General features: G+C 45.8%; 1 protein-coding gene across 1 annotated transcript; it reads left to right on the top strand.

Moving 5' to 3' along the window:
- The first annotated feature begins 11984 nt into the window (after positions 1 to 11984).
- Positions 11985 to 24718, top strand: LOC103626041 (DNA-directed RNA polymerase II subunit RPB2). The gene is made up of 25 exons (XM_008646421.2): positions 11985 to 12514; positions 13748 to 13969; positions 14043 to 14333; positions 14473 to 14670; positions 14829 to 14893; positions 14979 to 15065; positions 15166 to 15286; positions 15375 to 15419; positions 15509 to 15646; positions 15751 to 15823; positions 15905 to 15981; positions 16071 to 16178; positions 16306 to 16422; positions 21235 to 21390; positions 21483 to 21584; positions 21769 to 21894; positions 21980 to 22057; positions 22134 to 22229; positions 22478 to 22593; positions 22683 to 22752; positions 22829 to 22882; positions 22960 to 23103; positions 23198 to 23497; positions 23663 to 24085; positions 24179 to 24718. The coding sequence occupies exons 1-25, from the start codon at positions 12146 to 12148 to the stop codon at positions 24290 to 24292; spliced, it is 3690 nt and encodes a 1229-aa protein (XP_008644643.1). The 5' UTR covers positions 11985 to 12145; the 3' UTR covers positions 24293 to 24718.
- The last annotated feature ends 2842 nt before the right edge of the window (positions 24719 to 27560 follow it).

The raw sequence follows: 27560 nt of genomic DNA, 5'->3' as shown, positions 1-27560 counted from the left end.
ACTCCTAGCTTCCTTGGGGCTATAAAAGAGACCCCTAGCCGCATGGAGGAGTTCACCAAGCTTACAAGAAACATCCTAAGGCACCTAGACTCTGCATTCACGCAATCGGATCATAGTTCTTGAGATTTGAGCACTTTCGAGTTGTAAACTCCTCGCGTTGTGTTTGTGTGCTTACTTCTTCACTTGTGTGCGTGGTGTTGCTGCGAATTTGAGTCTTGTGTGCGTTCCTTTCCCTCCCTTACTCTTGTGCCTCTTTGTGATCCTTATTGTAAGGGCGAGAGACTCCAAACTGTGGAGATTTCTCGCAACTGGGAAAGATACTCTAAAGGAAAATACCGTGGTATTCAAGTTGATCATTGGATCACTTGAAAGGGGTTGAGTGCAACCCTCGTCCACTGGGACGGCATAACGTGGAAGCAGGCAAGTGTTACTTGGCCGAACCACGGGATAAAAATCGCGTGTCTCGTGTGTTGCTTTTTGTGATTGTCTTGTTTGCACGAGCGTGTTCAATAGCCACTTGATTTCACTAACACCTCTATAATCAAGTTTGTGGCTATTTAGTGTCTGATTTATCAAGATCACCTATTCACCCCCCTCTAGGTGTTCTCAATAGGAACTGGAATGGGTCAATTTGGACTTCAAATGAATTTTCTAAGGATTAAATAAGTTTCTGTAATTAATTTTGTATTGAAAATCATTTCTAAAATGAATTTATCTGTCTCTGGTCCGCGCACACTAATAAACAGAAATCCAGGGGCCTCAGCGCAAGTGTTCCCAAGACTCAGAGCGCCAGGCGCATGACCGCGGGTTTATTTTACGAAAACAGAGGGTCTCTTTACTAAAAAGCCACGGCTAAAGAGGTACCGAAGGATCTCAACCGTCCGATTAGAAATCAACGCCACGGATTTTATAACGCCCAGATTGATTTACGAGCGCCCAATCCCGATCAAACGACCCGCAACTATAACCCATGCTAGCCATCGGATGGACGATCCACGACCCGAGTTCAATGGACGAAAGGGTAAGCGGCCGATTTAATCCTAACCGTCCAACCCGAAATCAGTGGCCCCCAGAGTTCCTGTACCCCCACGACGGAATAGTGGCGGCAGAAGTGCCTAGAGCGGCGGTGCCATTGCCGGCGGGGTCTTACCGAGCTACTGGTTTCCAAGCCAATATCGATTGCTACTTAATCACACAGAGGACACAAAGAGCACGAGGGCGGATGACTTACAGGTCTTTGGCATGGATATTAGCCTTGCCCGCGGCATACAGCGGCACCGTGGCGATGCTGGTACTCCGGCGATTCACTAGACACCGAAGGCCACCGCGGCCAAGCACATTCCCGATCACAAACCACGTGCCCCGGCGATTCTCCCAGACCCCACCATCGACACCGAGTGGAGGCGGAGATGCCGGACCATGGTGGCGGCATTACCTCACTCCCCCGGTGGCGGTGGCGAGTCCATAGACACGGAGCACTTGGAGGACTGGCTCAAAGGAGGGTATTGGGGTCTGGTCTGCAGGGAGCCGTGAGGGGGAAGATGGCTGGAGGGGGCAGCGGAGTCGCCGAACCTAGGCACCATGGAAGAGTAGCTCGGCGAGCAGGGAGCTGCTGCCCCGGGGAAGGGCTCAGTCATGGCGAGAGGAATGGAGAGGAGAGGGAGGCAGCCGAATTTCTAGCCCGAGCGTACGTCGGCCCGAGCGGGGATTCCGCAACTGATTCGGTTGCGGCGGCACTTGCTTCTCGGAGGCGACCATAGGAGAATCGGAGGACCCAATGACCGATCTGGCCACGCGCGTAAGGAAAGGGGAAGCACTGACATTACTAGCCCATGCGACAGTGATAGCAGGAGCGCGCCCTGGTCAAACCGTGTGGCTGACATAGGGGCCCGCACGCCAGGGTGGCTGCGCGCGTGGTCATGGGCCGAGCGAGAGTGAGATAGGGATAGTGGGCCGATTCAGTGGCATTAGGCCCAACCGCTGAGTTCTTTACTTTTTTATTTCCTGTTTCCAATTCCCTTTTCTCTATTTCATTTTCTATTTTTGTTTTCTATTTCAGATGTTATATTCCTATTTTGGATTTAAAACATAGTTCTAATGTGTACCAAATCCTAACTTCATATTTATAATAATAATAAAAATTATTATTATTATTTTATTTATCTTCCTCTCACCATTTAATTTGAAAAGCATTAAATGATTATCATAGTTATCTTTCTCAACTCTTTTCAAATCCATGCTTGATCTTCAAATTTCCAAGAGTCCAAATTCATACTAATGTGAATATAACTTCTATTGTTTACAATGTTTTTATTTATTCTTCTTCTTATTAGTTATTCATGGGAGGAATAAATGGTTTCCTTTAAAAAATTCCCTAATTCCCAAAGCATTATAATATCATATTTGTTGATTTTTTCTTAAACGATTTTTGGGCCTTACAGTAAACTTTCCTAGGCAAATAAGAAACAACATGATTGTGCCTATGCCTATTTCTACCATGAGTAAAAGAGGAACTAGATGCGAACATAGCATGAGAATCATGATATACATGAGAAACAATCTTATTAGAACACCTATCATTATGAGCACGACTAGTATATTTCTTATCATAAAGATACACATGATTCTTTTGAGAACTACTAGCCATAGGAGCCTTCCCTTTCTCCTTATTGAGATTGGAAGTTCTATGGCTTGTTAAGTTCTTGGCATCCTTTTGAAAACCAAGTCCATCCTTAATAGAGGGGTGTCTACCAATGGTGTAGGCATCCCTAGCAAACTTTAGTTTCTCATAACTATCTTTGCAAGTCTTAAGTTGAGCATTAAGACTTGCAACATCATTGTTTAGCTTAGCAATAGTAGAAGCATGTACATTACAAGCATCAACATCAAAGTATTTACATCTATTGCAAATAACAACATGCTCTACACATGAACTAGTTACATTAACTTTCTCTAGCTTAGCATTCAAATCACCATTTAAATTCTTTAGGCTAGAAATAGATTCATGACAGGTAGACAATTCAGAGGATATTATTTCATTTTCTTGACTTCAAAAGCAAGAGATTTTTGAACACTAATGAATTTATCATGTTCATCATACAAAATTTCTTCTTGCTTTTCTAGCAATCTATCCTTTTCATTAAGAGCATCAATTAATTCATTTATTTTGTCTACCTTAGTTATATCTAATCCCTTAAACAAATCAGTATAATCTACTTCATCATGAGACGATTCCTCATCACTAGAAGAAGTATACTTAGGTGTATCTCGTATGTGTACCTTCTTATCCTTAGCCATGAGGCACGTGTGACGTTCGTTGGGGAAGAGAGAAGACTTGTTGAAGGTCGAGGCAGCTAATCCTTCATCATCAGAGTCGAATGAAGAGCAATCAGAGTCCCATTCCTTTCCGATGTGTGCCTCGCCCTTCGCCTTCCTATAGTTCTTCTTTCTCTCCTTCTTCCCTTTCTTCTCTTGTGCCTGGTTATCATCATTATCGGGACATTGTGCAATAAAATGACCAGACTTACCGCATTTGAAGCAAGAGCGTTTTCCCCTTGATTTATTCTTGTTGGGAAACTCCTTGCGCCCCCTCAAGACGATCTTGAATCGCTTGATGATGAGCGCCATCTCATCCTCATTAAGCCCAGCAGCCTCCACTTGTGCTACCTTGCTAGGTAGCGCCTCCTTGCTGCTGGTTGCTTTGAGAGCAACGAGCTACGACTTGTTGAGAGGAAGCGGTCCGTTTAGAGCATCGTCCACATACCTTGCTTCCTTCACCATCATACGCCCGCTTACAAATTTTTCGAGGATTTCCTCGGGCGTCATCTTGGTGTACCCGGGGTTCTCACGAATAAGGTTCACAAGATGAGGATCAATGACAGTAAATGACCTTAGCATGAGTCGGACGATGTCATGATCCGTCCATCTTGTGCTCCTGTAGCTTCGAATTTTGTTGACGAGGGTCTTGAGTCTGTTGTACGTCTGTGTTGGCTCCTCTCCTCTTATCATAGCGAACCTCCCCAGCCCGCCTTCCACCAGTTCCATCTTGGTAATCATGGTGGCATCATTACCTTCGTGAGAGATCTTGAGGGTATCCCTGATTTGCTTGGCATTGTCCAAGCCACTCACTTTGTTGTATTCATCCCTGCATCGAGATGCTAGCAAAACAGTAGTGAGTTGGGCATTTTTATGTATTTATTCATTGATAAACATAGGGTTATCAGCATTATCAAAATGCATTCCATTTTCCACAATTTCCCAAATGCTAGGATGGAGGGAAAATAAGTGACTACTCATTTTATGACTCCAAAATGAGTAATCCTCTCCATCAAAGTGTGGGGGTTTTCCAAGTGGAATAGAGAGTAAATGAGCATTTGAATTGTATGGGATGCGAGAATAGTCAAAGGAGTAATTTTGATTAACCGTTTTCTTTTTCGACAAAGAGTCTTCGTCGTCGTCATCTCTTGGTGAAGAAGAGGAGGTGTCGCTGTCGTAGTAGATAATCTTCTTAATGTGCCTCTTCTTCTTCCCATCCCTCTTCTTATGACTCAAGCCTAAGTCAGTGGGCTTGTCATCTCTTGGCTCGTCAAAGAGGGATTCCTTCTCCTTGTCGTTGATCACCATCCCCTTTCCTTTAGGATCCATCTCTTCGGGCGGTTAGTCCCTTTGATGAAGAGTACGACTCTGATACCAATTGAGAGCATCTAGAGAGGGGGTGAATAGATGATCCTGTAAAATCAGATACTAAATATCCCAACTTGGTTATGAATGTTAGAAAGATTGAGGCCAAGTTGGTAAAGCGAGAACTCTTCACTTGATTGTTCCTTTAGAGTGAGTATTAAACTTTGGAACAATAGCACAAGTGATTAAGCGAGAACTCGAGAGAAGAAACCAATCACACAAAAGCGACACAAGAGACACACTGTTTTATCCCGTGGTTCGACCAAGTAACACTTGCCTACTACCACGTTGTGGCGTCCCAATGGACAAGGGTTGCACTCAACCCCTTTCAAGTGATCCAATGATTCACTAGAATACCACGATTTTCTTCCTTATACTTGTTTTCCCGTTTGTGAGGAATCTCCACACGTTAGAGCCTCTCACCCTTACAAAGTTGTTTGCAACACAAAGCACAAGAGTAAGGGAGGGAAAGAAACACACGCAAGAATCACAGCAAACACACGCACACAAGTCAAGACGTGAGCACAAAACACGACGCAGGGAGTTTACAACTCAGACGATGCTCAAATCTCAAACACGATGATCCGATTGCGTGGTTGCGGAGTCTAGGCGTCTTAGAATGTTCAAAGGATGCTTGGTTGTTTGCTCCATATGCCTAGGGGTCTTTTTTATAGCCCTAAGGCAGCTAGGAGCCGTTGGAGATCCATTTGGAAGGCGGTTCTTGCCTTCTGTCGAGTGGCGCACCGGACAGTCCGGTGCACCACCGGACATGAACAGTCCCTGTCCAGTGCCCGATCTCCTTCCTTTTCTGGCGAAGCCGACCGTTGTGCCCTCGGCACCCTTGGCGCACCGGATAGTCCGGTGCGTCCAAGTGACCGTTGGCTCGAGCCACGTGTCGCCCGTTGATCGTGCTTTCGACCGTTGGCTGCGGGCGTCGTTGGCTCACCGGACAGTCTGGTGAATTATAGCCACAGCGCCCTCGGCGAATTCTCGGGAGCGACTAGTTCGTTGCCGAGCCAGCCTGGGCACCGGACACTGTCCGGTGCACCTCAGGCTTGTTCATGTTTGGCTGCACAGCTAAACTTATCCAATCCAAGCTTAGTTGATTAACCAAGGTTCCTAGAACTTAGAGAAGTATGTTAGTACCCAAAAACAATTTACTAAGGCCAGAGTCATACCTTGATTCTTTGATTTGCATCTCTTCCACACTTAGTACATTTGTACCAAAGTAATTTGTGTTGGGCATCTAATCACCAAAACATTTATAGAAATGGCCCAAAGGCACATTTCCCTTTCAGAAAGTCCCATTCCTATGAGCTCCCCACACGAAAGTGTCCCTCACCGGAGTCGGATTAATCGTAACCAGATGCTCACATGCACATTTTAAATCCGTGACATCCATCTCACATCCGATGGTAGGAGTTAATATTACATAGAATCTCTCCCACTGAGGGATTTGTTCGGTTAGGAGTGGATTAAAGGGGATTAGAGGCGATTGAATTCCTTTTTATTAAAAATGAATAGAAAAGGATTTAATCTTTCTCAATCCTCTCCAGTCTCCAATGCTCTTGCAAACAAACAAGCCTTAAGGAGGGAGGTGGAAGGATTTTTTAATAAAACTAACATATATCTTGTGTTAACACTGCGATCCTCTTCCAAAGAGGAGAGGGGAGAGGTCAACGTCGGCGGTGCGAGGGGAGGGGTTGACAACAACGATGACATCAGCGCGAGCGAGGGGGAGGGGACACAAGAGGGGAAGAGGGTAGCGAGGGCATGGTGGAGGGAGAGAGGGAGTGATGAGGGATGATCCAAATAATATTGTCCATTGGATTTGAGTAAGGTAGATGGGGTTATCTAGTGATCTGAACCGTGGTTTTTGATGGTGTGTTAAGTCTGGGTACAATTTGTTTGGTGGATTTAGTGGAGGTTATGAGTGTTGGGTGACTTGGTTGGTTGAATTTTGCAAAATTAAAGCACCACACTTCAAACTTAGCAACAACCAACCAAAAATGCACCAAGAACCACCCCATCTTCGAAACCAAGGGACGAGATCAGTCTAAATCTTTTCTTTCTCTTACTCTAATCCAACGATCTAGCTTATTTAGATCATCCCTCCCTTATAGATCACACTTCCACTCACAATCCCCTCATAAGGTTGAGGGTGTTGAGCCCGCAGCTGGCGGTGACGTACGGGTTGGAGATGGTAGGCGTGGCGTCGACCATCAGGGGTAGAGTGCGCTGGAGTGCAGCATGGTGGACTTGAGGCTCATCCCCCTAAGGCGCATGCTGTTGCCGAGGCTGAGGATGCTGGGGAAGTTCCTGTCGACGGTGGCGACCCATGGTGTGGCGTTGACGACAATGTCATCGTAGGGATTGGAGTTGCTGGCGGAGCTTACGACGGAGACACCATAGGTGGCAGCGTGAGCATGACGAACGCGTGGAAGAGGGACTTGGCATCGTTGGTGAGAGGTGCGTTCTGCATGAAGGATACAAAGATGACGTCGGTACCGTCGTGGATGGTAGCCTCGAAGCCCGCGAGAATAGCGGCGACGGTGTACTCCGCCGACCAGCAGATCTTGTAGGCAGCGACGTGCGTCCACGGCGTGCCGCCCTTGGCGGTGCCGGTGTTGTAGCCAGGGAGAGGCTAGCGCGGGGCTCAAAGCTGCCAGTGGTGGTGGAGAGCGTGTAGGTTCTATGGCCCTCGGTGCTAAGGATGTAAATGGTCGGTAAAATTCGGTGAATTCCCGGTACCGTTTACAAGAATTTTCCGCCCGTTTTTAGATTTTTTGGGATATACGGAAAACGGGACGAAAATGAGATATGTTATTACGAAAACGGTACGGTAAACGGTGAGACATATTTACCGTCCGTTTTCGGATTTCTCAGGGAAATCTGGTATTTTCCCGCATTTTAACCGTATTTTCCCGGTCCACAAAACAACCAAGGAGGCAAGAACTATACCCGTTAGGGTTTAGGGCTTAGGGTTTCAGATGTCATAGAAGATATATCAAGTGATCCGGACGACATGCCATATGATTTCTAGTTTATGTATCGTGTGTTTAAGACTTATATACTACTCCCTCCTTCCCATGAAAAGGCGTCTAAAGGCTTTGCACGGAAATTAGCGTAACTTTGTTTATTCCCTGGTTGCCCCTGGCTGCAAGCGTGGAGGAGAAATTTGTGGGCGTGAGAGAGAATCGTGGGCAGCTAATTATGGACATGCATGCACATGCAGGAAACTTCATGGATGGAAATATATTAGCACCATGCATGCAAGGAATTTTGGGCGCGCTTCGTGGCTCATTATGCGGTGGCGGGCAAAGGAATTGCGCGCGCGTGGTGCTGGCCGGTGAAAAATTTGGAGGGAAAATTAGCGATAAATACCCATGAAGAACGATGCGCTATTCGCTTCCTGTTTCACTAGTCACTACCTCATGGCCCTCTTTGCACGATGCATGCTGCTCCTGGCGTGTCTTCTTGGTCCAGGTGAAGATCTTCACGTCGTAGTGGATGAAGGTAGGCCAATCCAATTACGTTCACTAGTCACTACCTCATGGTTCTCTAGTTGTCTTTTGCTACTCAAATGAACAATTCATTTAATCTCGTGCAGTCCACGATGAACATGGAGAAGGTCAAAATGTTGACGTCGGCCACACAAACACAACACATAACGTCGGTGGCCATACGCACACACAAAGTAAGCATGGCGTTCCCAAAATCTGAAATCCATATGAATTCTTGTTGTGTTGAAAACAAATGAGTGATCCATCGGCAGATGCAGTAGCAGGTCGTGTTCGTGCTAGGCTTGGTCTGGCTGGTCGAGGGCGTGGAGTTGGTTTCATTGTTGGGCGTGGGCAACGCGATGACCCTGTTCACACCAACCGTAGTTGGGCGAGTCTAGAACTCACAAGGCGTGTTCATGCAACTTCTAGGCAGGAGGACGTCCAGCATGAACCCCATGCTGAGGGCTCAAGTGACGCACAACTAGAAGGACCTCGTGTGCACCATGTTGATCAAGGTGGAGATATTAGGAGGAGGAACGCATACAGTAATGAATTGAAGCAATCTATCTATGGCATGCTTTTAGAGCGAACTAGTGTCGGTAAGTTAGATAGAGGGGTCACTAAGGTTGTTTCGCGTGAAACTGGAGTACCTTTGAGAGTAGTCCAGCGCATATGGTACGATGCAAAACAAGGCGGCGGGGTTAACAGTGTTATGAGCAAAAAACCAAAAAAATGTGGTCCTAAAAAAAGCCATTTGACCCAGAAATAATCAAAACAATAGCACTGGAAAACATAACAACTTTCAAGGATTTATCCAATGCGCTCGGTATGTCACTGTCAACACTTCATAGGAGATTCAAAGAGGGGGAGTTTAGACTGTCACTCAAATGCAATCAAGCCAACATTGAATGAAGAAAACAAAAAGGCTAGAGTAAGGTTTTGTCTCTCAATGCTCGAACCATCTAGTGTGCCACATGAACCAAGTTTTAATGGAATGTACAACATTGTGCACATTGATGAGAAATGGTTTTATCGCACTAAGAAAACTCAGAAGTACTACTTGGCTGTAGATGAGACTGTACCCGAGAGAACAACCTAGAGCAAGAACTTTATAGAGAAGGTGATGTTTTTGACGGCAGTCGCTAGGCCTAGGTTTGATAGTGATGGGAACTGTATATTTTCAGGAAAGATTGGTACTTGGGCATTCGTTACAGTGGAGCCAGCTAAAAGGAGTAGTGTCAATAGGCCGACAGGTACAATGGTTACTAAGGTGCTGCCATCAGTAACCAAAGATGTTAGCCGTGATTATCTTGTGAACAAGGTATTGCCCGCAATAAAGGAGAAGTGGCCACCAGAGGAACGTGGTACCCCTGTATTCATACAACAAGACAATGCCAAGGCACATGTTGCTGCTGATGATCCTTTTTTTGGTGAGGCAGCATCTGCAGATGGGTTTGACATAAGGTTGATGTGTCAACCACCAAACTCTCCTGACCTAAATATTTTGGACCTTGGTTTCTTCTCTTCACTTCAGTCTGCATATCAAAAAACTTCACCAAAGGGTATTGCTGATATTGTGCAGAAGGTAGAGAAAGCTTACAACGACTACTCGGCCAATGTTAGCAACCGGATTTTTCTCACACACCAGTCCTATATGTGTGAGATAATGCGGTTGAATGGTAGCCAACATTATCCAATCCTACATTTGAAGAAAGCTGCACTAGAGAGGCAAGGTATTCTGCCAATTTCCTTAACTTGTGATGCAGAGATTGTGCAGCAGGCAGTTCAGTACGCTAATGAGTAATTAAATTTTGTTTACTCTAGGATTATTTTCACCTTCTCATGCATGTAATTTAAATGATGGACTTCTCAAGATTGTTGGTTTACAACACCTTCTTTCAAGCGTGATGATCATCAGCAGGCAATGGGAAAATAAACCAAACAAACGTGTGTGAAAGGAAAAAAATACTCAAATAAGGGACATTAACATCGATGGACTCAAATACGGAGTATTGTTTTGTTTTTCTTGTTCCATGAAAGTAGATGAGAATGGAGTACTAGCCACCGGTAGATCACTTTGTCGTCTTGGCGATGGAATCAGCCTCTTCGGTGATGGAGTCTGCCACAAAGCTTGAGACGTCGTCGTTACCATCGGAGCCATCCACTCTAGCATTCTTCAGAAGCCACTTCTGACGAGATGACGAGTCATGGAAGAGGACATGACAATCAAACTTATTGTGACCCTCATCCCAAGCAATGGAGTCGTAGTCTTTGTGGACAAGTCCGCAACGAGAACAGGTCACCGCGCGTAGGAATTTAGCTGCATGTCGAAGACCTGTAGCGGCGACACCTATCCCGGACGCGACTTCACCATGCAGACGATTCCGCGTCTGGGATAGGGCATCCGCCGCCGCAAGCAAGCCATCGACAACTGCTGCTTGGAGTCCATCCGCAGCTGCTTCGTTGAGGCCCTCCACCGCTTTGTGTAGACCGGCCAGCAGCACGTCAATCGGAAGTTCTTTTGGCGTCGTATTTTCACCCCTCGGCGGCGACGCAGGATCCATTTGGACTAGCTAGACGTATGGCTGCTTCGATGTTTGTGGTAGATGTATGGTTGCTGCTTCAAGACTAGGAGTGTATGGCTAGGAAGACATCCTGCATGTGAATAGAATTAAAAATCCCTAGAATCTCTACCTTGCCTTGTGTGTGTATGCATAAACAGTAGTGGATCCACATTAGCCAGAAAACCACCGTACATGGAATAAACCGCCATAAACTTCATCGCTGTCATTTACTCTCTAATCATATGCAGAGCAAGGGCACATGTGTCCACATTAGCTAGAAAACCACCGCACGCCTTGTTTCATGGGAAAAAATTGAGAATCTTAGACGCCTTGTTTCATGGGAAGGAGGGAATATGTGGTTAAAACTTCAGTGAACATGTATGATAATTTATGTGTGGTCATGCCTATGTGTTGTGTGTTAAAATTTAAGAGTGGACATGTATGAGTGTATGACCAATTATATGCGGACAAGATTGTGTTTTGTGTACTTTTGTGAATGAGACTTGTATGTGGATGTGAATGAACAACTGTGTGGTTAGGATTTGTTTATTGTGAGCTTTTCCGATTAAGTTACCGTTTCCCGATCAATTTCGAGTTATTTTGCTCGGATTTATCCGTTTTCGATATACCGGAATTTACCGGCCGTTATCCGTTTACGACTTTCCCATTTTTCCGACCATTACCGACTGTTTTCACCCTTACTCGGCGCCACGCGTCCAGTTGGTGTCAACCACGACCAGGTTAATGAACAACATGTCCTTGTTGAAGAACTTGATATAAATTGAAAGATTGATGTTGCTGTTAAATGAGAAATGAGAGCATCTCCAAAAGATTAGATAAATGGTTTGTCGAGCCAAATTTTGGCTAATCAAAGCAAAATAACTTTTCAATAGATTAGCTATCTAATCGTCAAGCTATCTGACTCTTCAAAATAGCTCTCTTGCTCGCTAAAATTAGCTAGCCACTCTGACTAGCTAGATAAATAGTCTGTTGAAGTAAGATTATATATATATATATGTAATATTAAGGGGGTGTTTGGTTTATAAGGACTAATTTTTAGTCCCTACATTTTATTTTATTTTAGTTGCAAAATTGCTAAATATAGAAACTAAAACTCTATTCTAATTTCTAAATTTGGCAATTTATATTCTAAAATGGAATAAAATAATGGGACTAAACATTAGTCCCTATAAACCAAACACAAAAATAATGTGAACCATACATACTCCTTCGAGCACGTTCCCATTGCGCTTTCCCTCGCCATTTCGCCCCCGCCCCCCAATCTCTGCGTCTCTAGCTCTCGGGAGAGGCGGCTCGCCGCGACATCGATCCCGACCGGGCACCGGCTCACCCCGGCCCCCAGCGTAGCAGCTCGCCACTAGGGCTAGCGCTCTGTCCATGGAGGATGACGAGTACGAGGATGGGATGGACATGGGCTACGGCGGGCATCACCAGCGCGGCGGCGGCCACGCGGGGTACGGCGCGGAGGAGGACGACGAGATGGGGTATGGCGAGGGGGGTGGGGACGGGGACGAGATGGAGGAGGAGGCGGATGGGGACGCCGAGCAGCAGGAAGATATCACGCAGGACGACGCCTGGGCCGTCATCTCCGCCTACTTCGAGGAGAAGGGCCTCGTGCGCCAGCAGCTCGACTCCTTCGATGAGTTCATCCAGAACACCATGCAAGAGATTGTCGATGAGTCCGCCGACATCGAGATCCGGCCCGAGTCGCAGCACAACCCCGGCCGTCAGGCCGAGTTTGCCGAGGTTGTCGCCCCACTCTTATTGACCGTTGCAAGTGTGGCCTGAATTGTTCACTATTTGCTGGTAATGATTGAGCAATTAGGCTGGGGCGCTGGGGGAGCTTGGTATGACGTGATGTCTCGGTAGCATAGGCCACCCTCATCACTTTTGCCACCCTTTCTCTGGGCTCCTGCTTGATTAGATGTCTCCTTAGGGTTTTGGAACTAGTCCGAACAGGTGTTCGATTTTATGGCTGGAGGGTCAATTTTGCACCCTGACATTGGTGGTCAGAGGGTTGTGGAATTGTTCAGTTGCAGTGTCTAGATTAGCTTCTGCTGAAGTTCCTCCAGTGTAATATATGGTAGGGAATTCTTGAGTTTCACAAGGATAGCACAAGGAGATTCTAGAGTGTGTTTTGTACATTGACGAGGACATTTGTAGTGAACTAGTGATTTCAGTTGGTACTAGTCATATATTGAGTTGACCTTATGGCTTATGATGAAGATAGCACGTCTCATGTTTCATGAGTTGACCTTATTTGCTTGAGGAGCTGACTAGTGTGATTTGCAATTAATGCATAATACCAGTAGAAGTGCTTGCAAAGGAAAACACAATTTACAAATTAGCATTGAGAATTTCTGTGAAATCAATCATCAACAGCAAAGGACTCATTATAAACAAATAAGTCTCAAGACCTTTTTGAATTCCCTTCAAGAAGTCTGTAAAACATGAACTGGATTTATGGATGTTATTCCACAGAAGTAATCATCAGTAAATACATAACATATTTATGCTTGTCTGGCCACTGAAGAGAACTAAACATTTTCCCTTTCCTTAGTAAGTATGCAAGATTATAAATTGAAACTTGTATTAAAATCTTGAAGCTCTATACAGATATCTTTTGATAGTGTCTGAATTCAGTAGTTGCCTTCACTATATTTGTGGGGCTGCAATGCAGATCCGAGATTGCATAGTAAATAAAAAAAGGGTCTTCTGATCATAGCAATCTGATGTTTTGGTCATTTTAATCCTTTGCAATTTACAGTTTTTAGCAATATATCATGCCATCATAGTCAATATGTGAAAAATATCCATGAAGAAGAAAATAGCAACCAAAGCCTGAAGCATAACCAACACAAATTTATCAATAGCTTTTTTCTTTGGTGGTGTGTGTTTCAGTGGAACTCGAATTATCTTATTATTCATCATTTTGCTAATGGTCTTGTGACATATAGTTTCTGTTATATTCTTCATTAGACTCTGCACAAGATCAGCTTTGGTCAAATCTATCTCAGCAAGCCAATGATGACTGAAGCCGATGGAGAGACAGCTACTTTATTTCCAAAATCAGCAAGGCTCAGGAACCTGACATACTCTGCTCCACTGTATGTTGATGTGTCATACAGAGTAATGAAGAAAGGACATGACTGTGAGGAAGTTACAGAGACTGCTGAGTATCCAAAAGTGTTTATTGGGAAGGTACTGTACTTAACATATAAAGAAACTTTTCTCAATTCCGCTGTTCTCTCCTCAACCCTCTAATATTCTGCAGGTTCCAATCATGTTGCGTTCTAGTTACTGCACACTGTATCAACAGTCTGAGAAGGATCTCACTGAACTTGGGGAGTGTCCTTATGATCAAGGTGGTTATTTCATTATCAATGGAAGCGAAAAGGTCCTTATTGCCCAGGAGAAGATGAGCACCAACCATGTCTATGTTTTTAAGAAGAGGCAGCCTAACAAATTCGCATATGTGGCTGAAGTCCGCTCCATGGCTGAGAACCAGAACAGACCAGCCAGCAGCATGTTTGTACGGATGCTTTCACGAGCAGGAGCAAAAGGGGTTAGTGACATAAGTTTTCAAAAATAGTTTCTCAATGACTGCCTGCTGACATCTTGTACAAGTCAGAGGGTGTAATACTGCAGTGAGGCAAGCTGGCCTTATAAAATGTTACATCTGTGATATGTTCATTATACTGCAGGGATCATCTGGTCAATATATCCGTGCTACTCTGCCTTATATTCGAGCGGACATTCCCATTATTATTGTATTTCGAGCATTAGGATTTGTTGCCGACAAGGATATACTGGAGCATATATGTTATGACTTTTCTGATACACAAATGATGGAATTGCTACGTCCATCCCTGGAGGAAGCTTTTGTCATTCAAAATCAACAGGTACTTGTTCACCTGCTTGTTTGGTGGAACTTGTTTTTTATTTCAACCATTGCTTGCTTTGAGCATGCTGTTCTATTCAGTTGTTACTTGTGGCACATTTTGAGATGTGCTCTGGCTTATGTTTCTTCTTTTAAAAGCTCTAGTTTGACTGCTCATAGGTTGCTCTGGACTACATTGGAAAGCGTGGCGCAACAGTTGGTGTCACTCGAGAAAAGAGAATTAAGTATGTCAAGCAAATAGTTGATATTACATATTAGGTATTTAGGTTTGAGTTGTTCCACTCATGCTTACATCTTTCTGTATTTCAGATACGCAAAGGAAATACTTCAGAAGGAAATGTTGCCTCATGTTGGTGTTGGGGAATTCTGTGAAACTAAGAAGGCATACTATTTTGGGTATGTTCTCCTTGTCAAGCCTTGTGGACTTGTAGCTGGCATCTGCAAAAATTAAAGTTCTGTTGAAAGTAGCAAGGTTGATCTACCCTTTATTTTGCAGGTATATTATTCACCGCCTACTGATGTGCGCTCTTAGTCGAAGAGCTGAGGATGACCGAGATCATTATGGAAACAAACGACTAGATCTTGCTGGTCCACTGCTTGGAGGGCTGTTTAGAATGGTTTGCCTAAATATACAAGAATATTAAATGTTGTCAACCCTTTTTTTACTGGATTAATTGCCTGATTTTTCTTCTTCTGCAACTATAGCTTTTCAGGAAGTTAACAAGGGACGTGAGATCTTATGTGCAAAAGGTTTTCTGCTGTCTAAACTGTGAAATTTTCTATTTTCCCCACCCATTCGATCCTTGTGGTTATTAACTCTTCCTTTTCCTTGATCCTAGTGTGTAGATAATGGAAAGGAAGTTAATTTGCAATTTGCTATAAAAGCAAAAACTATTACCAGTGGTTTGAAGTACTCCCTTGCTACTGGAAACTGGGGACAGGCTAACCAAGCTGGAACCAGAGCAGGGGTTTCTCAGGTGCCTATTTTTTTTTGGTTTTATCCTCATCTTTAGGGCACTACATCCGACTTCATTCAATGATTTTTTTTGCTGATCTATGTTCCATTATCTTTCTTACAAAGGTGCTCAATCGCCTGACCTATGCTTCTACACTTTCACATCTCCGGAGGCTTAACTCTCCCATTGGGCGTGAAGGTGGATATCCTAGTTTTTCTCTCATCTAATACTTATCCATGAATACTTGATTTTAATTTTTTTTTCTAATCTAACCAATAGGAAAATTGGCAAAACCCCGCCAGTTGCATAATTCGCATTGGGGAATGATGTGTCCTGCTGAAACACCAGAAGGACAAGTAAGCGATTTTGGTGTCCTAACTCATTTTTCCAAGCCATAGAACATTGGTAATTCAGTTCCCTATAATTCTACCTGCCTTATGCTCAGGCTTGTGGCTTGGTGAAAAATCTTGCCTTGATGGTATATATCACTGTTGGTTCTGCCGCAAATCCAATTTTGGAATTTTTGGAGGAGTGGGGCACAGAAAATTTTGAGGTTTGTTTGAATTTTCTTGTCAGTGTGTACATGCATTTTTATTTGGTTATTATACTCTCGCAAACCTTATGTTTTTTTGTATGAGTTGTTACAGTATTTTGATTTACTTGGTACTCATTTTATGCAGGAGATATCACCAGCCGTCATTCCACAAGCTGCTAAAATTTTTGTCAATGGTTGTTGGGTTGGAATTCATAGGAACCCTGACCTGTTGGTTAAGACTCTTAGACGTTTAAGAAGACAGGTTTGTTCCATGCTATACTTTCTAATCGCAGACAGAAAGACAAATTAGGATGAATCACAAAAAAAATATTTTGTACAAAAGCTATTTTAAAAAAAACCTACCACTATTTGTCACCCACTCACGTGTACAAGATTGAATAATATATATGACTGATTGAGGTAATTGTTTTTAACAATGGTGTTAAACTTCTTTTCTTGACACAAGTATCTACGGGAATTTTCATTTCCTTTGGTAGGTTATACATAGACACATAACATTGCATATTATTAAGGGTGCAGTTCAGTGGGCCTTAAGATGCTGTCTGGTTGGGTCATTTTGCCCCATAAATAGTTGACACTGCCACCTGATTCCGTAAAATGGAGTTTGGTTGGTGTTGGTTGTAATCAGGTCACATCGTGATCTGATACGGCGTTATGTTGAAGTCGAGTTGGTTAGGTGGTCTGAGTAGCACTCCTGTCATGTGCGGCTGCACCTACGCCAGGCGTAGGCGCACACGCGATGTCCGCCGGGCGGAAGAGCGCGCGATGACGCTTGTGGTTAGGCGCACACGCGGGCTGTTAGGCGCGCCAGTTGGTTAGTTAGATAAAGATTATTTTCTGTTTCAAATCCCTACAATTAAGGAGAAGATTTGGGCAGAGGTTGTTAGGGAAGATAAGTTAGCTATTCCTAGGATTGAGGAGTATTTATCTCCATTCGGTTAGGGCCGCCAGCCATATATGCTCTTGTAACCAGCCGGTTTGAGGATTAAGCAAAGTTTATTCTCTCTAATCTCTCCTCTCCACTCAACAACAAAGCTTGCGGTTGAGGGGCATAACCTCGCCGGAGAAGACGGGCTACGACTACGAACTGCGTAGTCGAGGCCCTGCTGTTCGAGGGTTCCAAGCCCTTGACAGTGTCATCTGCGTCGCACCACTGACTATCGACGGCGCCGCCGTCCCCGCTGACCTCTTTGTCATGCTGTTGGCGAGCTATGTCATGGTCCTGGGCACCAGGTGTCTCGGCGCCTTGGGCCCCATTGTCTGGGACCTCGGCCGGCGCCGGATGACATTCCAGCACCAGGGGCGCGCCCTCTCCGGGACGAGCATGGCGTCCTCCATCGCACCAACCCTCGACGCCATGACAACAGGAGAGCCCCTCCTCGACGAGCTCCTGGACTCCTTCGGGGACATCTTCACCGCACCCACCGGATGCCCCCCAAGCGTGCGCACGACCACCGCATCACCCTCAAGGCGGGTGCGCAGCTGGTGGCCATCCGCCCGTACCGATATTCGGCGGCCCACAAGGATGAACTGGAGCGACAGTGCGCCGCATTATCGAGCAGGGCATTGTCCACCGCAGCGACTCTCCGTTTTCATCGCCGGTCCTCCTCTTCAAGAAGCCCGACGGGCCATGACGCTTCTGCATCGACTACCGGGCCCTGAACATGCTCACTGTCAATGGCGCGTTCCCCATACTGTTGGTCGATGAGCTTCACGACGAACTCCACGGCGCACGGTTCTACTCCAAGCTGGACCTCCGGTCCGGGTACCACCAGGTGCGGATGCGGCTGGAAGATGTACACAAGACGGCGTTCCGCACCCACGACGGCCTCTATGAGTTCCTGGTGATGGCGTTTAGGCTCTGCAACGTGCCAGCGACATTTCAGGCCCTTATGAACGATGTACTTCGGCCTTTCCTTCGTCGCTTCATCCTGTATTGTTTGACAACATCTTGATATATAGCAAGACGAGGGCGAATCACCTTCAACATCTCCGCGCCGTCCTCTCTGAGCTTCGGCGGCAGTAGCTCTTCGTCAAGCGCGCCAAGTGCGTCTTTGGCGCCCCCTCCGTCGCCTACCTCGGCCACGACATATCTGAGGCAGGGGTCGCCATGGGTCCCGCCAAGGTGCAGGCCATCCTCGACTGGCCGGCACCTCGTTCGGCTCGAGCGGTGCGGGGCTTCCTGAGCCTAGCGGGCTACTACCTCAAGTTCGTCCACAACTACGGGACGGTCGCCGCGCCGCTGACCGCCCTCAAGAAGGACGGCTTCACCTGGGACGACGCAGCGGCCGCCGCGTTCACAGCACTCAAGGCCGCAGTCACCACGGCCCCCGCCCTCGCCATGCCAGACTTCTCCAAGCTCTTCGTCGTCGAATGCGATGCGTCGTCGCACGGTTTCGGTGCCGTGCTCGTCCAGGACGACCACCTGGTCGCCTTCTTCAGCCGCCCCATCGCCCTACGACACCACTCCTCGACGCTTACGAGCGGGAACTCATCGGCCTCGTCCAGACGGTTCGGCATTGGAGGCCGTATTTATGGGGGCGGCGCTTCGTTGTCAAGACCGACCACTACAACCTCAAATACCTCCTCGACCAGCCCTGGCCACAATACCCCAACACCACTGGGCCGACAACATCTTGGGGTTTGATGTTTCTGTGGAGTACAGGTCAGGCGCAACGAACATCATCGTCGACTCCCTCTCCTGCCGCGACACCGTCGATGGCGAGTTGCTGGCAATCTCGACGCCCGCTTCGACTTCATCGTGCGCCTACGACACGCCCATGCCACTGATCTGGCCCTAGTCGCCATCTATGACGAGGTCCACGCTGGCACACGCACGACGCCGTGGGCAGTGGTAGACGACATGGTCACCTACGACAGACGCTTGTACATATCGCCCGCAACACCACTCATGTAGGAGATCCTGGCGGTCGTCCACAACGATGGACACGAGGGCGTCCACCGCACGCTACACCGCCTCCGTCGCGACTTCCATTTTCCCAACATGTGTCGTCTGGTGCAGGACTTCGTGCGCGCGTGCACGACTTGTCAGAGGTACAAGTCGGAACACCTGCACCCGGCCGGCTTGCTGCAACCGTTGCCGGTGCCCGCCATCGTCTGGGCAGACATCGGCATGGACTTCGTGGAGGTGCTGCCCCGGGTACACGGGAAGACGGTCATCCTCTCCGTCGTTGACCGCTTCAGCAAGTACTGCCACTTCATCCCGTTGGCACACCCGTACACTGTTGAGTCCGTGGCGCAAGCCTTCTTCACCAACATCATTCGTCTCCACGACATTCCGCAGTCCATCGTGTCCGATCGCGACCCGATGTTCACGTCAGCATTCTGGTGCGAGCTCATGCGCCTCATGGGCACGAAGGTGTACATGTCCTCCGCCTTCCACCCACAGACGGATGGCCAGACGGAAACTGCTAACCACATCATCGTCATGTACCTGTGCTGCTTCACGGGCGATGTTCCCCGACAGTGGCTTCGATGGCTGCCATGGGCCGAGTATGTCTACAATACGGCCTACCAATCGTCACTACACGAGACACCGTTCCAAGTGGTTGAAGGGCGCAACCCGCCCTCCATCCGTTTCTACGAGCCCGGGGAGACTCGCGTGGCAGCGGTAGCCCGGGAAATGGCAAATCGCGAGGCCTTCCTCACCGACGTCTGCTACCGCCTGGAACAGGCACAGGCAGTGCAAAAGCGCCACCATGATCGGCACTATCAGCCGGTGTCGTACCAGGTCGGCGATTGGGCGTTCCTGCGCCTCCGTCAGCGCGTGGCCACCTCCCTTCCACGCTCAGCCATGGGGAAGCTCAAGCCCCTCTTCGTTGGGCCCTACCGCGTCGCTGAATTGATCAACGACGTCGCTGTCCGCCTAGAACTGCCGCCAGGCGCATGTCTCCATGATGTGTTCCATGTGGGAGTCCTCAAGAAATTCGTCGCGACCCCGCCGGCCGCACCTCCTGGCCTGCCCCTAATCACCATGGCGCGGTGGTCCCAGAACCCCTCTGGGTCGAGCAAGCTCGCCTGACATGAGGAGTTCGCTAAGTGCTCGTGCACTGGCGCGACGAACAGGCCTCATTAGCTATGTGGGAGGATCTCGACGACTTCCGGTCCCGGTTTCCAGACTTTCAGCTCGAGGACGAGCTGGCCTCGAGGGGGGGGGAGATGTCATGTGCGGCCGCACCTACCCCAGGCGCAGGCGCGCACGCGATGTCCGCCGGGCGGAAGAGCGCGCGACTGCCGCTGGTGGTTAGGCGCGCCAGCTGGTTAGTTAGATAAAGATCACTTTCTGTTTCAAATCCCTATAATTAAGGAGAATATTTGGGCGGAGGTTGTTAGGGAAGATAAGTTAGCTATTCCTAATTGAGGAGTATTTATCTCCAGTCGGTTAGGGCCGCCGGCCATATATGCTGTTGTAACCAGCCGATTTGAGGATTAAGCAAAGTTTATTCTCTCTAATCTCTCCTCTCCACTCACCAACAAAGCCTGCGGCTGAGGAGCATAACCGTGCCGGAGAAGATAGGTCGCGACTACGAACTGCGTAGTCGAGGCCCTGCTATTCGAGGGTTCCAAGCCCTTGACAATTCCTCAGGTCCTAGGTTCGACTCCCCGTGGGAGCGAATTTCAGGCTGTGGTTAAAAAAATCCCCTTGTTTGTTCCACGCCAAGCGCTAGTCTAAGGTCTTGGTCACAGTCGTTTCTCACATGGGCTACGGTGCCGCTGTGTATGGGTTGGGCAGGGGTTCAGGGGTTTTTCTCGACCTGCGTGAGAAGGTCTTCCTCTTAATAAAATGGGCGAGGGCTGTCTTACCCCCCGCAGGTCGAGGTTTTTTTTAAGTTGATCCTGCCCACCAGAGGGTTATTTGATTCCCGTTGCCATGTGACTCATCTTTGTGAGGTCGTTTAATGAACCAAACAATTTGAAGAAACAACCATTCCATTCCCTTTACAGCTGTGATTGATTCCCTTTACATTTGCATTAACCACCCTTGAACCAAACAGCACCTAAGATCTCAAATTTTCTTGGTTTTCATTTCCAGATTGATGTCAACACTGAAGTTGGTGTGGTGCGTGATATCCGTCTTAAAGAACTTCGACTCTACACGGATTATGGACGCTGCAGTCGTCCATTGTTTATTGTTGAGGGCCAGAGGCTGCTCATCAAGAAGGCGCATATCCGAGCCTTGCAACAAAGGGTCTGACATTGATTAACATCTTCTGGCTCTCACTTAACTTTACATGTGCATAATTTCTCATAAGCTTCTATTTTTTTTGTCCACTTATCCAGGAGACTCCTGATGAAGGCTGGCATGAATTGGTCTCAAAAGGATATATAGAATACATAGACACTGAAGAAGAGGAGACTACCATGATCTCCATGACCATAAATGTAAGTGAGATAAGCATGTGTACGGTGTACCTGATTGAACATATTCTGAGACCCTTGTGTATGAAAGAGATTTTATCTATATACCATTCTAGAGATTCTTCTATGTGGAGCAGCATTGCATATAACTTCACCTTTTTCCTTCTATATGTACCTTCACCTACTGACACCAATGAAACAATTTCAGGACCTTCAAAATGCAAGGCACAACCCAGAGGAGGCTTACTCTGAAACTTACACGCATTGTGAGATTCATCCTTCATTGATACTTGGTGTTTGTGCGTCGATTATACCTTTTCCTGATCACAACCAGGTGAACCATTCACTTCTGCGGGGGTTCAGTTGTATAATCCTTTCCCCCCTCTGACAAGGTATAATTCTTCCCATTGATAATGCAGTCACCTCGTAATACATATCAGTCTGCTATGGGAAAGCAAGCCATGGGAATTTATGTCACCAACTACCAATTAAGGATGGTGAGTACACTATTTGTTGATTTTCTTCACATGTTGATATAGGTCTAAACCTTATCTATTTGTCCTTATGATCCAGGACACGTTGGCCTACGTTCTATACTACCCACAAAAGCCTCTAGTTACTACTCGTGCTATGGAACATTTGCACTTCAGACAGTTACCAGCTGGCATTGTGAGTGAGCATTTTGCCCTTAACTTCAGGGTGCTTTCTACTCCATTCGTTCTAAATTCTAAGATGTTTTGGCTTTTCTAGATATGTAGCTTTTACTATGCATTTAGATACGCACTACGTCTAGATACATAGTAAAAACAATGTATCTAGAAAAGCCAAAACGTCATAATTTGTAACAGAGGGACATGTCATGTTCTCTTTCTGTTCTGTGCATTGATTATCAACATTATTTTGGTGATTTGGTGCAGAATGCAATTGTTGCTATTGCTTGTTATTCTGGATATAATCAAGAAGATTCAGTTATTATGAATCAATCTTCCATAGATCGTGGGTTCTTTCGGTCACTATTTTTCCGCTCTTACAGGTATAGTGCAAATTGTAAGCTGGGCTTCCATGAAGTAGAGTAGTGCTTAAACTGCTTTCAGTCTGAGGATTTAAACTTCATATATGCAGAGACGAGGAAAAGAAGATGGGCACACTTATCAAAGAGGAATTTGGTCGTCCAAATAGGGAAAATACTATGGTGTGTTTTTGAAATTGTATTACAGTTTTCTCTTTTCTTCTCCCGGTGGATATATTCTAATAACTTTTACTTGTAGGGAATGCGCCATGGGTCATATGATAAACTAGATGATGATGGCCTTGCACCACCTGTGAGTAGAGAACTTCATCGCTGCAAGTTTATCTTTATTAGGGGTAATGCTGATCATATGTTCAATTCATGTATCAGGGAACAAGGGTCTCAGGGGAAGATGTCATTATTGGGAAGACATCTCCTATTCCACAAGATGACGCTCAAGGGCAAGCTTCTAGATACTCAAAGCGTGACCATAGTACTGCTCTGCGTCACAGTGAAAGTGGCATGGTAGATCAGGTCAGTAGTTTCTCACCTTCCTATATCAATAGGTGGTTTGTGATGAGCTTGGAACTTCACCAACAAGCTACTAAGGCTGCTGTATTCCTTACAGGTTCTGTTAACAACAAATGCGGATGGTCTAAGATTTGTCAAGGTTAGGATGCGATCTGTTCGCATACCACAAATTGGCGACAAGTTTAGCAGCAGGCATGGACAAAAAGGAACTGTTGGGATGACTTACACTCAAGAGGATATGCCATGGACAATCGAAGGCATTACACCTGATATTATTGTGAATCCACATGCTATTCCATCCCGTATGACTATTGGGCAGCTGATTGAGTGTATTATGGGTAAAGTTGCTGCTCAGATGGGGAAGGAAGGCGATGCCACTCCATTCACGGATGTGACTGTAAGTGTTCTTTTTAGAGACTTGTTATTCTTGACTCTTTCCTTACTCTTGGTCATTGTTAATAGAAGACTGAATTCAAGGGCCTGTGCTGTGCAAAACATGTTGTGAACAAACTGGATTCGCTATGTTAATTCTGTGGTCTTGTTTATGTTGCCTTGATACCAGGTGGATAACATCAGCAAAGCTCTTCATAAATGTAATTATCAAATGCGTGGATTTGAGACAATGTACAATGGTCACACTGGAAGAAAACTGACTGCGATGATTTTCCTGGGCCCCACATATTACCAAAGACTCAAGCACATGGTGGATGACAAGATACATTCGAGAGGACGTGGTCCTGTGCAGATACTCACCCGGCAACCAGCAGAGGGGCGGTCTCGTGATGGAGGTCTCCGCTTTGGAGAAATGGAAAGGGATTGTATGATCGCACATGGAGCAGCTTTCTTCCTGAAGGAAAGGCTGTTTGACCAGAGTGACGCATACAGAGTCCATGTATGCGAGAAATGTGGTCTCATCGCAATTGCTAACCTAAAGAAAAACTCGTTCGAATGCAGGGGCTGCAAGAACAAGACTGACATTGTCCAAGTAAGTAGAATTGTTTGTGTTTTGAAACAGCTGGTTTGCCATTTGTGGCATTTACTCTGTAACTGCTGTGATAAAATGTTATCGTGTCCGCAGGTACACATACCCTATGCTTGTAAGCTTCTGTTTCAGGAGCTTATGGCAATGGCCATTGCTCCCAGAATGCTTACCCATGATATGAAGACAGGGAAGGATCAGAAGAAGCGCTGAACGTGTATCACGTGAGATGTAACCAGAACTCATGCCCCGTTGCTATATTCCTGGATCCTGGTTCACACAATAGTACCCTGTTGAGGAACTTTGTGGTCACTTCTTTTCTGATTTGGACTTCGGTTCTTCGCGATCGATGGAGGGCTGTTACTATCTCTTGATGGATTATTATCCTATCTGTGCTCGTGTTGCCTGAAGATCAGTGCTAGCAGATCGTCGAGTTAATTTTGTACATTAGGAATGTGTTGTAATGTATTAATCTGTGCGAGTAGAAAGATTTTTGACTAAAGGTGTCAATTTGGAGGTGTAACTGTACGTTAATACTAAACGCGATGCCATTGCAATTTCAGTTTTATTTTGAAATACATGGGGTTTTAGTGGCATGTCTCTAAACTATCACAATCTTAATGGCATGGTTCTAATTAATCTTTTTCTTCTTATACAACAACCCCTGGCCCTGGTTCATAAGAGGGTCCCTAGCATGGCTCATAGCTATGGCAGGTTTACATTCGAGACTACAATTTATCTGTTAGATTTTAGTGGTTTGTACTTCAGGTGCTGTTTGGTTTGTCTGTTTTGCTCTGGGACTCGATTACAGGGCACGGCGATTACGTTACTTCGTGTTTGGTTTGGCATGTTGTAAGGTGTGTTTGGTTGCGGGACAGCTAGGACAGGATCGTCCCCTGGCGTCCTCTCTCGTCCCTCCAATTTTGAGGGACAACAGGGGGACAACACTGGATAGTCCTGTCCCAATCCTTGACCCAGAACCAAACAATCTAATTTGAGGGATCGTTCCATCCCATCCCGTCCTGTCATTGCAACCAAACGCACCCTAAATGGATACCGTGGAATGAGATCCCCGCTTGTTATAACGCGATAATACCGTATCGTGAGATAAAATAGATCCCATCACTGACGCTTTAGGTTTCTTCGGACTTTTCCATTATCGATATGAACCAAACAATCACAGGTTTTGGTTACGTTTTTTCAACTTGCGGCGGCATCTATTCCATTACCGTTTGTGTCGACATACTCCTAACCAAACAACACCTCAGTAGCCATTGGTTACGCGCTGGCTAGCTGTTATGAGTCTTGAATGTTCCTATCTTTTGGATTGGGCCTGTACCGATGAATCTCGGTTTGATTGGCTGTTAGTCTTAGGATATCAGTAGTATGGGAAATAAATGGGTCAATACTGGTCTTATAAGCTTATGAACGTCGTTCTTTTCTTATACACTACATGGCTGACCTTGCATATGATCCTAAGTTTGAGGACTGATCCCAAGTTTAAGATTTTGACCTTATGTAATAAAAATGACGACAGAGAAATTCCGATATTTTTCTCGAACACACAGGATAACTGCGCGTCATTATATTAAGAGGCGAAAGGGCCTCTAGCTGAGTTGGTTAGTTGGTCTGAGTAGCACTCCTCAGGTCCTGGGTTCGACTCCCCGTGGGAGCGAATTTCAGGCTGTGGTTAAAAAAATCCTCTCGTCTGTCCCATGCCAAAGCACAGGTCTAAGGCTCAGCTCCGGTCGTGGTTGTTCTCGCATGGGCTTCGATGCCGCTGTGTATGGGTGGGGCAGGGGTTCGGGGGTTTTCTTGACCTGTGTGAGAAGATCTTCTTCTTAATACAATATCCGGGGGCTGTCTTACCCCTCGCAGGTCAAGTTTTATTATATTAAGAGGAAAGAAAGGTCTCAAGTATACCAAGAAAACAAAGTAACCGAGAAGGCATCAAACGAGAAGAGAGGGACAAAAAAAAAAGAAAAAAGAGAAGAAGAAAAAAAAATAAAAGAAACTAAAAACAAGAGAGAAGGGGGGACAACCCCGACCACACCATATAAATTAAGCCATAACTGTCTAATATCTTTTGCTCCTGCCAATCCCAAAACTTAGCATCCTCATAAATCTCTTGCAAAATGTTGCGGATACTCGGGGGTATCCTACCAAACACGCAAGCATTCCTTTGTTTCCACAACCGCCAAGACACCAAGATAACTAGGGAATTAAACCCCTTTCTCTGACTATTTGGCACTTTCTGCTCAGGCTTCCTCCACCAATCTTGGAAAACCACATCTGTTATTTCTGGAGCCAAAAACAGCAATCCCACCTTTTTCAAAATCTGGGCCCAAATGTCTCACCATGCCTTACACGATTTGACATCCTATTCGTGTGCCTTCTTATGGAAAGTGAACGCAGTGAATTCTTCTATTCAAGTGTTTTCTCTCTTATTCATTTCACATTTTTCTCTTCTCATTTTGTTTTTTAGACCACCTAAATTGACCATCCTGCCCCTCCCATATCAAAGTCCAAACAGATCACTTATCATATGACACAATCATCACATATTCTTTCCTTTCTCTGTCTTCTCGATAAAGAGCAGTCGTTGTTGTCGCCCGTACCTAGGGATCAGATCGGCAACCAAACTTGGAGGCGATTTCTAGAGGGCAAAACGACATCATCTGGTGCCATGATCCCCTTCAACGCCCCTCCAGTGTACGGTTGAAGTCCCTGTGAATCATCTCCTCACCAAGCTTGGCGTACATTTAATTTAGGAGAAAAGCATCTGCGAATGGAAATGGCTGCTAGCTTCTAGGTGTCTGATTGTAAACTTGTTTCTTTTCTTGTTGGTACATGGTAGGATTGATCCAAATGTTGCGTTTAGGTTTAGGGTTTAGGTTTCTGAGTTCACAACAAAGCTCGATGATGGTAAGTTTATTGACGTGGCACGAAAATAATGATGAATGATTTGTGGATTATTGATTTAATACGTTTGAGAAATTAGTAAAGGGCCTAGAAAATATGGTGAATTGGGGAAGCTGCCAACGACATGAAATATGTGAGTTTGACAGGAGCGATGGCGGGGAAAGAAATTTGATGGACGATGAAGCTCTATCACGTGCTTCCTCTGAAAGACATATTGATAAGAATTTGCTTTTGTTTGTTGACATTTGAGGACAAAGTTGTAGAGTTGGTTTCTAACTTAGTTGTTGCAGATGTAGTAATGAGCAACATGGTCACTAACAAAACTAGTGCACCAGTATATTCAACCAATGAACTAGATTTTGCACAAATAATTGACTAGGATAACATAGATATAGTTCCTTTTCTAAAAAAGCAGATTGGTGATGTGTCACTGTGTTGAAAGATAAATTGTATGAATTTGTTTGTCTTAGAACAGAGGATGAGAGAGTAGAGAAAGCTAGGCATGCATCTAGAAATGTTGTGTCTATTGATATACAGGGTGCTGAGTTGCCAACTGATG

This window comes from Zea mays, chromosome 5, assembly GCF_902167145.1.
Source record: "Zea mays cultivar B73 chromosome 5, Zm-B73-REFERENCE-NAM-5.0, whole genome shotgun sequence".
Taxonomy (NCBI): domain Eukaryota; kingdom Viridiplantae; phylum Streptophyta; class Magnoliopsida; order Poales; family Poaceae; genus Zea; species Zea mays.
The sequence above is the reverse complement of the archived record's forward strand: the minus strand, read 5'-3'. Positions and strand labels throughout refer to the sequence as shown.